The 14,062-nt window shown below is 44.6% G+C and overlaps 2 protein-coding genes across 2 annotated transcripts; one reads left to right on the forward strand and one right to left on the reverse strand.

Annotated features, from left to right (window-relative positions):
* Positions 1–113: 113 nt before the first annotated feature.
* Positions 114–5,560, reverse strand: zmat2 (zinc finger, matrin-type 2). The gene is made up of 6 exons (XM_071506254.1): positions 5,412–5,560; positions 3,766–3,865; positions 3,271–3,394; positions 2,538–2,611; positions 1,685–1,830; positions 114–920 (listed from the first exon to the last, which is right to left on the reverse strand). Exons 1-6 carry the CDS (start codon positions 5,427–5,429, stop codon positions 777–779), a joined length of 606 nt encoding a protein of 201 aa, XP_071362355.1. The 5' UTR covers positions 5,430–5,560; the 3' UTR covers positions 114–776.
* A 1,494-nt stretch (positions 5,561–7,054) lies between these two features.
* Positions 7,055–12,978, forward strand: slbp2 (stem-loop binding protein 2). Its single transcript, XM_071506247.1, has 9 exons — positions 7,055–7,213; positions 7,809–7,970; positions 8,335–8,415; positions 8,962–9,042; positions 9,256–9,399; positions 9,623–9,793; positions 11,098–11,248; positions 11,592–11,721; positions 12,696–12,978. Exons 1-9 carry the CDS (start codon positions 7,161–7,163, stop codon positions 12,758–12,760), a joined length of 1,038 nt encoding a protein of 345 aa, XP_071362348.1. The 5' UTR covers positions 7,055–7,160; the 3' UTR covers positions 12,761–12,978.
* Positions 12,979–14,062: the final 1,084 nt, after the last annotated feature.

Below are 14,062 nucleotides of genomic sequence, written 5' to 3' on the forward strand. Positions count from 1 at the left end.
AAATGGTCCTTGAAGGCATCACAAAAACACTGATGAACCACCGCCATGCTTGTCATGGTGCGTTCACTGACACAGGCAGAAAATGCAGCAACTGTTAAATCAGAGAGAACAGCTGAAAACAAACATAGTGTCTTTATTAAAATCATCAGTTCCACAACATTCAGTGTCGTGAACAAACAGACGAACTCTGACCTGACACAGCTGTTTGAGATTTTCTAAATAAAATTTAACAAGTCATTTTATTTTTGTCTGAATGAAGAAAAGCTAAAAGAGCTTCTGTGGTATCTGATAGAAAAAAAAATTATCTGCAGGGACTTAAACGCATTGCTGTTAGACTTATTATCATCATCATCATCATCATCATCATGTTACAGGAAGCCTCTGCAGATTTTGTTTGGTCTCTTGTTCGTCCATCGTTTCTCTCGGTTCTGACGACGTTTCAGTGCAGAAAGAAACCAGCTCCACCTCTCACCAACCAACACTTTCAGGTTCACTTGTGTCTGTCACAAGAAGCTGCAGCAGAAAATGTCATCAGAAAAGAGAGTGATGGATCAAACTATCAAAATAAGAACCTGGTAGTAAATAAAAAGGTAAAAGTCTGAACCAGGACGGAGACCGAGTCAGGACTGTGGAGTAATGACCGCAGCCTGCAGCAGGACTCCTCCAGCCTGTCTTTACAGTCTGAAACTCCATCTGACTGAAGGGGGGGCGGTGCAAACACCAGCATCCTGTCCCGGTGTGAGGTGGTCCTCAGTGTGGAGTCCGGCTACAGAGAGTCAGTGACTCTTCTTGGATGAGCCGAAGCCTGAGAAACCCATCACCGCCGCCATCTCATCGTCCTCTTCGAAGTCCACGTCCTCCTCTGCCCGACGCTTCCTCTCCTTCTGCTTCTCCTTCTTGTAGGCCTTCGCCTTCTCCTCCTGACAACACAAATACAATCAGCTGACACCTTGTTTCATCCTTCCTCTACAGCAGCATAAAAACACGTTAGCACACAACAACAACAACAACATCCCCGACACCACCTGCAGTAAAATAACCCTCTGGAAAATCTGCAGGATCTTAACAACAGGTTTTTCTGAAACCTGAAACCATCCTGTCAGATGGTTCCCAGCTTCCACATCAACAGTCTCAGGTTCTGATCTGGTTCCTCAGACTCATCCATACATCCAAACTTTAGTTGTTTTGACTTCATCTTTTGTCTCGGTGTTGTATTCACCTGCCCCGGGTTTTCATGTGTATTGAAATTACGTATCTCACTGCTGCACATCCACTGGGGACAAAAGTGATTGACTGAAATGTAGACGACCTGCGACATCTGCTGGTGGTTAACATGCAGCAGGCTGTGGAGAGGACAGGTCTGTAGCAGCAGCTGTTGTCCTGTCCTCAGCCTGTTACACACCGACTGTTGATTCAGTCTATTAACGCACTAACTGACACATTCATTTCTGCACTGGCCTGATGACTCAAAAAAAACAAAACAAGTCAATAGTCCAGAGCTTTAGTTGACTGACGAGAATCACCACCTCCAACCACTTTACGTGTGTGTGTGTAACATGTGGTGCAGACTGTAGAGCTTAAAGAACTTATCACTGAATAGGTTCAGATGGAAACATGTTGTCTCCATCACAACACAACAGCGTGACACTTCCGGTCCAGCTGGGGGCGTGTCCTCCCTCCTCACCTCCTCCCGCAGCTCCTTCATGCGTTCCTCAAAGTCGTACTCCTTCTGCTTCTCCTCCAGCTTCTTCTTGTTCACCTCAAAACGCTTCTTCACCTGATCCAGAGACGAGCGCTCCACCCGCATCGACATGCCCAGGTTCCTCTGGTCTGCGCACACGCACACGCGCACGCACGCACGCACGCACACACGCACGCACGCACACACACACACACACACACACGCACACACGCGCACACACACACACACACACACACACACACACACACACACACACACACACACACACACACACACACACACACACACACACACACACAGTTTAAAAGAAGAAGTGACCTTGAGAAACCAGTTGCATGTGGACTTCGACCAGTGAACTTATGAGCTGGGTCATGGAGGGGGGAGGGTCCAGCTGCACACCTTCAGGTCTGAGAGCCAATAGGAAGAGAGTGGAGTCTGCAGGTCTTCAGTCTTCAGTTGAGGTTCAGACACACACAAGTCATGTACTGATTTCACCACATAGGCAGTGATTGTGTTGTATTGTGTGTTCTGTATTTTCATCGTATATTCTCCCTGTGAAGTGTCATTATTCCTGCTTCCACGTGAACTACATGACTACTGTGGATCACACCTGACACCTGTTTAAATATCATCTACTCATTAGTCCTGATACAGATGAACAGTCAGGTGATCACCACGTGACTCGGCTGCAGTTACACTATCCCTCATTGTGTCTCTGAGGATTTTCACCTGAGGACGTGAACTAACAGGAAGTGGACTCTCCTGCTCTGACTGACCCTCCCCTCTGCAGACCTGAGACCTGCAGCTGGACCCTCACGCACTGATGTGAACTCACGTTTCTTGCCATTGATGTGATCCAAAAAGTTGATGGAGTCTTTCACTACGCAGTCACAGACATTACAGTAATAACTGAAAGAGAAGAAGAAGAAAACAGCCAATCAGAGCGAAGCAATAGATAAAAACTACAGGTGTGCTGAAAGCTTCACGTTTCAAACAGATGAAGTTGTTAAACACAGGAGACATCTGCTCTCTGTTGGCAGAAAACTCAGCAGACCTGAAATGTTTGGTCAATTAATCAATAAGCTGACCTTCTGATTGTCAGACAATCTATAATCTATATGAAAAAACATTAACAACCAGATCTGATTCACCTGACAAAGTCTGAGTCAGGTACGGCCCCACCCTCCTCATCATCACTTCTCTCTGCTGCAGCCTCTTTGCTGATGATTTAATGTGCATCAAGAGGAGGCGGCCATGTTGGATTTCACATAAGAACCAACAGGTGGATGTCCCCTGTCTGTGCAATCAGTGCAATTAATTCATCTGATTTGTCATCACTTCTGCTGCTAATATTTGTCAAACACACTCATTTTCATATAGAGCGTGTGGGGGAGGGGCTGTGAGCAGGTCGACAGCTGTTTCAGTAAACAGATAAACACTGAGCTGAGACTGTGAAGCTGCAGAATCAGCTGATGATTCTCTGGAGGTTCATCACCACCACACACTCCTCTCACACACACTCAGGTGTCAGTATGAGAAGGAGAAAAAAATGAAAAGGCTCGTCATACCCGCCCATCTCAGCCTGGGGAGTGGTCTTAGTGATGACGATGGTCTTCCCCAGTTTGGACTCCAGATCCACCTTATAGTCCCTGTGGCGCAGGAGCTCCCGCTTGACTGGAGGAACCGTTTTCCCTTAAAGAGAGAGAGAGGGGAGTCATCTGTTAACAGGAGGTAGAACCAGACTGAATCCAGCTCTAACTCTAAATGAAACAATCATCAGGGTATCAGAAGGGATGATTCAGACATTTAGAATTATTTTAGTCTTTTGACAGAGAAACCAAAAACAGATAAATCTGTATTAACATGAATAAATGGTCACAGCCCTGTGGGAAAATCAAGAACCAGGACAAACACCCGAGAGAGAAAAATAGAAAACAGAGAAAAGAGGGAGAAGAGAGACATATAGAAACAAAACTAAATGTGTTTCTTTGTATCTTGACATCAAACCCAATCTTCCTCTTTAATCATCTCTCAGGGAGGTTTGCCAATGTTTCTGTCCTCACCATCTCTCCTCTCTCGGTCTCGCTCCTCTGCCAGTCGTTTCTGAGCCAGGTTCTCATACTCGTCTTTGTCCCACTTCCGACGGAAGTCGTTCTTATTGGACTGAAGGGAGAGACAGAGAGAGTCGAGGGAAGAAGCAGCCTCAGTTATACATGAACATATCTGTACACATACAGAATTGTGTTGGTTTGTCAACAGGAAATTATCACAGGTTTCTAAACAGTGAAATAACACTGAAATAACAACATCATATTAAGATGGAACCAAATTCATGACGTGAGACAGAAACAGCTGTGGAGGAGAGGTAAACTGTGAGGGACAGAGTTTGAAAAGGTGGGGCTGCTGAAAAGGTTTCATCTGACGCCATGGCAACAGGACACCAGGTGTTCATCCTGCATCAGTCCAGATGTGCTGTCCAAGCTCTTCAGTAGAAGCACAGAGAAACAGGAGGTTCAGGACCAGGAATGCACATTAAGCCAATTTCACTCCCACATGTCCAGCAGCTCCAGCAGCTCTGGCAGAAACCAGTGGGACCCTGTTAGACCATCTACAGTCCAGAGGTCTGGTCAGACGTGGTCTTTATGGCAGACCTGCAGACAAAAAGCCTCTGATGTGGACACAAACCCAGGTGACTCACATGTCCACAAAAGCATGTAGAGGTTCCTGCAGGTTTGCGGCTGAAATTATATAAAGGGAGCTGGTCTCATCAATACAGAGAAGTAGAGGCGGCTTCTTCTCCATCATCAGTCCTATCAGGAGGCGTCTGATTGGTCTAGATTCATCCTGCTGCAGGACAAGGAGTCCAAACACACAGCCTGAGTCATACAGAACTATCTTCAGAGACCAGGAGAACAAGGAGCCCTGCAGCAGATGGTCTGGTCCCCACGGAGCGCTAACCTCACTAACTGTGGCAGGTTCTCCAAGATGCCTGACAAGAATCTGTGTGCAGGTCGACTGAGGAGAAGTGGAACTGGTTTAAAGCAAAAGGGGGGGTCCCAGCAAAAACTGATCACGTTTTTTGGCTTTACTGCACTTTGGACTAAATTCACGGAGAAACATACATACACAAAAAAAAAAATAATGCTCTATATTACTTGATAATGTAACAGCAGTATTATAACTAGATTTATGCATATATATATATATATATATATATATATATTTACTCCCCAACTACTCTGTACATGCTGTGTGTTCTTGTTTTATGATGACTTAATCTAAAATGTTTAAATGTGATATAAATGTTTTTGTTCATATATGTCTGCGCTTTTATTCTGAAAGGGTCCGGATGTCTTATTGTTATTGCTGCTTGCGGGGCTCATGCTAACAATTAGCAGCGGACATAAACGAACAAACATGCGGACTAATCTTTGATAAAGCGGTGAAACGACGTTAGAAAAGGCCGCCATGTTTAAAATAAAACAGAAAACTTTTACCGTGTTCTCTGTGAACGGGCTAGCTGTCGTTAGCTGCTAGCTGACGCACCGGAACCGAGCGGTTGAAACGGTTTTTAAAGACTTTGAACGGATCCGGTCTGCGCCGTTAGCCGCTCGGATAACCAGGCAGACAAGTTTAAAACCAAAGCCTCATGATAGTCAAGTAATTTTACACCTTTAACTCGAAAAACAACCTCGGACCCGGGACTTACCCCACTGCCAGACGCCATCTTGTTTCCTTAGTGACTGGGAACAGCAGCGGAAGTTGGTTAAAAGGGTGAAGAGCTCCGCCTGCAGGAGCGGAGACCTCAGGGGGCACTTCATTAGGAACCCACACCTCAGCTCACAGGTGTTCTACTGGATCCAGGTCTGGAGACCGGGGGGGGGCACTGAAGAACCATGAACTCACTGTCTCTCTGGTACTGGTATTATGGTGGAAGTCTCTGTCAGAACAACAGGTCTATTTGTATTTTGTACAGCTTTATATTTCTACTCCACAATATTGTCATTTTTACCGCACTGCTTTTATCTCGTAACTTCAGTCACCTTTCAGATTTATATTAATAATAAATATGCATAATCAACCTTGAGAGTGAACACAGTGAAAAAAAGAAATGACAAATTATGAATTCACAAGAATAATGTAACTATTGTCCTAATACTTCTCTGTCAGTGTAAATTCAATGTGAAACTTTGAGGATATGTCTTTAACTTCATCACTAATGTAGTATTTAATTTATGTGGGATAAAGCAAAACGTTTTGCACTGTAACGTAATTGCACTGTTTATTCCTGAAGTCAATATCCTCAAGAAAAAAACATGCACAATGCTCACAGTGTTCGTCTCTATGACATTACAGTTCCTTAATAACCAGTTCTTTGAACAACTGAAAATTACACTGTCAGACCTTAAGCTATAAAACAATGATTTGTTGTATTAGTATCTGTGTGTGGACTGAAACTGTGTTTGTCTGTTAAAGTTGGCCTTTTTAAAAATATAAGTTCTTCAGGCCTGTGGAGGTTTTTCTTACTGTAATCAGATCCCTTATGATGGTGGGGGACAAAATCCACAGGTTGTAAAGGGTAAAGTTTAATTATTTTATCAATAAAGTTTTATCTTAATCTATAATAATACTTAATTATGTATTCGTTCATTATATTTTAAATTACTGATATGAATGTGCAAAGTTATGTTAACATGTAAATGTAGTGAAAATAAAAGTAAAGCAGCAGAAAATGTAAATACTGAAGTTAAGTACAAGTAGCTAAGAACTGTAATTAAGAACAGTACTCAGTTAAATGTATGTAGTAAAACACTCACACATTTATTGTTCAATACACTGACTTCAGAGTCAGTGTATTGAACAATAAATGTACTAAGTAGTAGTACTGAAGTACTACTGTATTTACCCAGCAGTACTCAGAAGTCCTTTACTGAAGTGAAGGTAGCAGTACTACAGTGCAGTAAAATAATCTACTGAAGAGTACTGATGTAAAAGTACTCACTATGCAGAATGACTCATCTCAGAATCGTATATAGATTATTATTGATGCATTCATGTGTTCATCACTTTGAGGTTGTAGGTTGTAAAGGTGGGGTTAAGTTGAATTATTTTAGTAATAAAATACATTAAAATACAATAATGCATGTATTTGTATATTTGTAGGTTATTGATTATATTTTGTATTATTGATTATTCTTCTGGATTGTAGTAGAGGTGTCAATTTAAGAACAAGTAGCCTACTACTTACAGTACTTGAGCAAAGAGTTACCTTCCATCACTGTACTCCTCCTCCATCATGCCTTCTGCGCACCTTTTATTTCTCTGTGGACCACATCATGCGGCACAGGTGAGTCGGGCAGGCCCCGCCCCCCTCAGGTGCCGCTCATTAAAAAGCTGCTAAAGCGGAACAATGGCGTCTGTCCATTTGAAGTGAAGGCGCCAAACTCAAACTGCAAAAATGTCAACGAGTGGAGTGGAAACGGCAGCTCAGAGCCCGCTGCTCTCCTCCAGGTCTGTACCGAGATAACACTGTGTTTTACATGGCAACACAGAGGGTGTCACCTGTCCCGAGAAATACCCTGGATACAGGTCTAATCTCAGACTTATCCACCGGGATGGGAACTTTATTCTCCCCCATCTTTAAGGTCTCAGTTCGATTCAGTCTCTGAACTGAGTCTCATCTTTGCTGCTCAGACACTTTAAAGTTGTTGCCAGATTTAACTGAGAAAATCCCCCAGTCAGAGCCGAGACTCCCCCGATCTGCCCTGGGTTTTGTCTCTCAGGCTACTTGGAAGCTACTGTGCTAACTGTACATCAGTACAGTTTTTAGGTCCTTGAACTTATATATTTCCTTTTTAAGCTACTTCAGAGACAAATATCATACTTCTACAGATTAAACCAGGAGTTTTTTTTTCTTCTTCTTCTTTTAAATATAAAATGAGGCCTTGTTGTGTAAAGAGACATGGCTCCTGCAAACATCTCATGGTTTCAATAACAGTTTGTTTTGTGTCTAGGAGGAGGATGAGGATGATGATGGTGGTGGTGGTGGTGGTGGTGTGTGTTGTGGTTTCGGGTTTGTGATGTTGATGGCGTTGGGGGTCACCAGTTTCTGTTTCAGCCCCTGGTCACGTGTCTATGTGAAGGGCTGGTCAGCCGCCATGTTGAACGGCCTCCCCGACCCGCTGCTGACCGCTGGCTCCTCCGGGTGCTGCACCCCTGAGCCGTGGCTCCTCCCCGGCTGCAGCTCCGTCTATGATAGCCTGGTCAGGTGAGGAACACCTGGTCACACTGTACAGCTGCTGAAGATCCTGGTGCAGCTTGTGGTCGTTTCAGTTAAGAAATGAAACAGCCGCCACAGCTTCTGTTAAAAATGTCAGTTTTCTTTTTTCACTGAGTTTACGTGACTGTAGCACTGAGACGTCCTCATACAGGTAGACTCCACCTGTGAGTGTCTGCAAACAGCTAGTCTATTCAGTCTCAAAGTCACTATCCAGCTGCCCCTACTGCCCCTCATCCATCCCCCTACTGCCCCTCATCCATCCATCCAGAGAAAAGCAGGAGCTGTGTGGTTTTGCTGATTAAATGGCTTCTTGCTCTCTGTTGACTCATGGTCTTCTTCCTCGTCTCCACAGTAATGTCTCTCCGGTCCCGTCTCCTCCTCCTGCGAGCGGCCTGCGAGGACGAGAGAGAGCTGCCAGCAACAAACCTCGCAGGTTCAGTCATTAGATTCTTGAAGCTCAGACACTGATTCTGGATCAGATCTGACATTGACTCTGGATCTGACTCTGGATCAGATGTGTACAGGGTCCAATTCTGGATCAGATCTGACTCTGGATCATATCTGTATCTGGTGTCCTGTTGTGACTACTACAGGACTGTCCTCAGACTGATGCTGATTTCAGACCAGGTCTACTTATTACAGGACCATTTCAGACGGGGTTAAAGGTGAGAAGTCACTGCAGGGATGATGATCTGTAGGGTCAAAGTATCAGCATCAAAATATACCAAAATAAAAGTCCTCATCCTGCAGACGGGCCCTTTTCAGAATCATGTTGTATTGTTTGGTTATAATTACAGATGTTTACATCACTTTAACTTTGCAGCTGAGTCTGTAACAAAACGTGATGATAATGATGGTGATGATGATGATGATGATGTCTTGGTGTCAGTGCAGCAGGTGGAGGTGAGGTGGTGTTCATGTCTCTGATGTGCAGTACAGCGCCGGAGTCTGGACTTAGTCTCTGTGTGTGTCTCCTCAGACCGTCCATCCTGGAGCGTTGTATCCTCAAAGTGTCCACCAGCAGCGTGGCTGTGGGGACGGACGACCTGGACAACAAGAGGTGAGAACAGCTGCTCAGCTCCAAACATCACAGCAATCAGTCATGTGACAGAGCAGCTGACAGGAAGTCACTGGGAACATGTCGGCATTAGAGATAATTACACACGTACACGCAGGTGATGCAGTGTCCACCTGGTCTACAGGTGGAGGTGTTGGACACAGGTTTTCCTAAAGAAAAAGACAAAAACCACCTCACCTCTCCTCGTCCCTGCAGGTCCCCCCTTGGGCGCTGCTACCCCCGCCTCCTGGATCCAGCCAACACTGAGACCAACGCTGCGGTTCTGAAGCGGCGGCAGAAACAGATTCAGTACGGCAAGAACACCAGCGGCTACCAGAACTACCTGCAGCAGGTGCCCAGGTGAGAGAACACACAAACACACACCTGTGATACTGAGGGGTTTAAACAGCTGGACACAACATGTGGATCACTGCACTAAACTGTCTCCGCCCTCTGATGTCATCAGGTAGTTTCAGGTGTGGATGATGAAACTGTGTCAGACTTGTGTTTATGATATTTAATAACTCACAGGAATCTGAATCAGTCATCTCTTCTAACTCTGACCCTTCCTCTTCCTCCTCAGACACCTGAGGGACCCTAAGCTCCACCCGTCCACCCCCAACAAGTACAGGAAGTACAGCCGGCGCTCGTGGGACATGCAGGTGCGTCTGTGGAGGCGAGCGCTGCACCTGTGGGACCCTCCGACCAACAACCAGCCAGACGCCACTGACACGCAGGACCCGGTGGAGCAGCTGTAGGTGGAGACCAGCTGAGTCATGTGACCACAGCTGAGTTAATCAGTGACACGTTCTCACAGTTTCAGTCCAGGGAATCATTTATTTTTTTCTGCTTCAACAAAAAAAGACTGAAATGGTCATAAGAAGTGTTGATAATGAAATTTCACCTGATTTAATAGACTAATTATTTCCACTTAGGTATTAACTGTGGTAAAACTCTCTGGGGGATTATTGATCTCTGATTGGATGAACCGTTTGAGGTCTCATGTCCAGCCCTGAACCACAGTCTTTGTTTTCATGATAAATTAATAAGAAAACGCTCATCACTTAAACAGGTTTAGTTACGCAGGTATTCATGGTTTTTAGTTCTATTAAACCCTGATCAGACCTTTTTATATTTATAATTAATAATAAACGACCTAGTGAAGTGTCTCAGTGGCTTAGTTAACAGGTCTGCATGAAGAAACTCTTTAATTTCAACCCCTGCTATGATTCATATTTAGTTTAACTTGTTTTCACTCATAAAAACTGGTCTGAAGCTCATCTACTCTGACTTCCTGTTGAGACACCTGGATCAGGCCTTGGCCCCGCCCACCACCTGCTGGCTCCAGGTGTCCAGGTGAAAGAGCAGAGAGGATGAAGATGGTTAGAGGAGGAAACATCAGAGACTCAGCCTCATGTTGGAGCCTCAGTCAGACCCAGACTCAGATGAGGAGTCTGAGACCAGAATCAGAGACTAGCAGACGGATCAGAACCGTTAGCGTAGTTAGCATCTTTTATTCGTTTATGTTGTTTGTTAGCTTGTAACTGGTAGTGGCTGACACAGTGTTAGTCGTTGTGTTAATGCTAACTCTGGCTCTCTGTACTGACAAGGTTTCAGGTGTATGTAGCCCCGCCCCCCGTCCCCACAAGTTGACAGGATTGGTTCCTCAGGTTCTATGACGTATGAATCCCTGACTGTCTGAATCTGTTTTTATGAGACTGTGATTGGTTCAAGGAGGAAACACTCAGTCATGGTGTCGACTGATTATTTCACTCATCATATAACTAGCACTTACTATGTACTTTTGGTGACTTCCTTAACCAAATGAATAAATATAAAAACATAATATGGACGTTAACAAGGTTAAACACTTGATCTTCATCAGAACTTTAGCTCCTTCCTCAAACATTCACTTCAGTTTAACTCAAACTTCAAACCAGAATAAATCTTAAGTCTCTGATAAAGGTCTCGGACTCAGCCGACAGCTGCTGGAATCTTTACTACGAATCCGGGTGAGCTGGACTCTGGTCACACGATCTGTTGTCATGGTGTTTGCAGGCAGAGTCAGCTGGAGAGGATGACCTCTGACCTGTGTGAGGACAGAGGAGAGAAGCAGAGAGAGAAGGAGACTCCAGCAGCCTCTAAAGCCTCCTCTATGTCTCCTCTGTCGCTGGAGCTGCCTGGACCCTGGACCGCCCCCTTCTCCCCGGTAATGGCACCCAGCTGATCAATGATAGATAATTACTGATCAGAGGTTGTCTGACTGTATCTGTGGGTGATGATGGTCTGACGACGACGACGACGACGATGATGATGATGATGATGATGATGATGATGATGATGATGAGGGTCTGATAACCTCCCAGGGGCCATAGCATGCATCAGCTTCCTCAACAACTGATGCATTCAAGTGTTGTTGGGCCCCAACTACAGACACCCAGGAACCAACACAAGTTGGAGCTGAAATGAAATAAATCAGTGACGGAAAACTAATTGATACTTGATAATTGATGTAATGATTTTCTGTTGTGTTGACATGTTTCCTTCTCCAGGAGCCTGAGACCAGCCATCGGCCCCTCCGCTCTCCTCCCGGCCTGAGCTACTCCCTCAGGAATCAGCTGACCACCGACGACAACATGACCGACTGGCTCCGCCTCCTGCTGGAGGCCGACTACACCCAAGGTGAGGTCATGCTGCGTTCACATGCTCCTCAGTCACTCAGGTCACATGACATGGGGTTATGGGGCAGGGCGAGGTTGAACGTTGTCTGGGATGATGTCATCAAATGTCTTGTTTCAGTTTACCATCATGCAAAACCAGGAAAATCAGCATTTTATCAAAAACTGAGAAAATTCTCCAAATATAATTAAACCATTTAAATTTTAACGATTAACTGAGGCAGTAACAACCACAGTCAACAGTGACACAGACCAAGTGAAGACGAGATCTGCGGCATCATGTTGAGCTGAGTCTCTACCAGTGAGAGAATAAAGGTTTACCCTGAAGTCTGGAGCTGATCAGAGAGCAGCAGTTCAGACATGGACGACCTGACATCACCTTCATCTGCTTTAAAAGCTCCACAGTCTAAAGGTAGATGTCCATGTGTTTGTGATTATAAAGCAGGTCTAGGTTCTATATTAATACTGTGAAAGTATCAAAGCCTCAGTCCACAGAGAAATGCACACAGCCTGTATTCAGACACTTAAAACGCCTGCAGGCTGTGACTGTATGAGTGAAACCTGCTGCTCACGGAGCTCGTCAATGACATCACTTCCTGTTGATCATATGCTTACAGAGAAACTGGTCAGGTTATTTCTGCGGTCAGAGGAAACCGTTTGAATAGACTGATCCTCTGCCTCCTCAGTGTTTTTAATCGATCAGAAACTTTGATTTTCTTTGAAGACTGAAATAATCATTGATCTTAGAGGGCAGGATTTACTCTGACGTCGTTCACCTCAGATGTGTGACAGTGAAACTAAAGTTTGACTCGGGTGTTTTATTCAGACATGAAACCAACATGTTGAACTGCCGTCAGGTCTGACTGGAGCTGAACCGATCCAGAGTCTGGACCTCCAGTCTGACCCCTGCCTTGTGTTTTTGTTGTCAACGGCTCCACTTGCAGGTTTGATCTCTGATGGTTTCGTTTTTCCTCATAGATTTGGGCTCTGATGACCAGCAGGTTCCTGTGTTTTCTGACCAGCTCCTGTGGAATCCGTACTGATGGTCTGTGGACCCCCACCGGTCTGAAACCAGCAGGGTTCCCTCATCTATCCTCGTCTTCACTCCTCTGTCTGCATCACGTAAACTCGATGTGATGCCATCTGTGTGTGTGTGTGTGTGTGTGTGTGTGTGTGTGTGTTTTCCAGTATGTTTGTCTTTTTAAGATCACTGAAGATTTACTCTAACGACAGCAGGGATGAGACTGGGTCTTGATTCAACTTACATCCCAGCCCTCCATTATCTTTTCCTGGGGGGGGGGGCACCACCCTCCTCGCCTTCAGCCCAGAAAGTGTTGAGATTTCCTGGCTGCTCCTGAACGTGTCCTTGCGTCGGCCAGCTGAGCATAGTCCTTTAGTTAGCACTGATAGTTTATTGTCACCTCATCATGTTTTAGTTTGACTCCTGCACCGATGGGAAGCTGCTTGTTTTTTCTGTGTAGACTCACCTGTGCTTTGTGTTACTTCTGTTTGGTGTCACTTTGTCGCCTCTCTGTGGGCTGCTGCCCTCTTTGATCCACCCTCACCTTCATGCTCGGTCTCTGTCTCGGCCTCCACCTCCTCCTCCTCCTCTTCCTCTGTACCGCCATGTTTTTTTTAAAAAACACAAACCTGATTGTTGGAGGGAAAGAGTTTGTCACTTTGTGTTGTTGTGAGTTTTCTTTTACTTTGTTTCTCAGTTTATCTTGTGCTGCTTGAATATGAAGCAAAGCTGAAAGATGTGATAAATAAAGATGTAAATAAAGTGTTAAATTCACACTGAGTGGCTCTGGTCTTCTTCTACAGTCTGAAAACGTGCAGGTCCCTCTGGAGAATATAAACAGGACCTGAACCTCTGTGTGAAGACACTGTTAACATTTTATTGTTGGTACTTCTGTCAAACAACTACAGAGAAACCACAGAGTGATGCAGCTGTTTGTCGTGGTTTTGTTTTTTCTCTGTCTGGGGGATTTGGCTTTTACATGTCTGTTCAGGGACCTGTTGTCTCCTAATCTGGTTGGAGGATTTGTGGAGTTACAAACAGCAGCTGTTTACTGTTATTTGTATTTACAGTGTAAATATGAATGTTCAGTTTATTACTTTACAAAACCTGGATTTCGTCATGTTAATTAAATCTTAGCAGGTATCCCACTTTATATGATTTTTGTTTACATCCAGTTGTGTTGCACTTTCATTGATTTGGTGCAAAAAAGAGCTTATGTTAAATTATTTGTGCTTGGTATTTAAAGCAATAGAAAAACTTTTAAGGGAAAATTTGACTTTTTAAACTAAGAAGTTTTGAGATCATTGAATGTCTGACGTCATTT

Source organism: Trachinotus anak, unplaced genomic scaffold (genome assembly GCF_046630095.1).
Source record: "Trachinotus anak isolate AG129_WGS33_773 ecotype Australia unplaced genomic scaffold, CSIRO_AGI_Tana_v1 ptg000020l, whole genome shotgun sequence".
In the NCBI taxonomy this organism is placed as follows: Eukaryota; Metazoa; Chordata; class Actinopteri; order Carangiformes; family Carangidae; genus Trachinotus; species Trachinotus anak.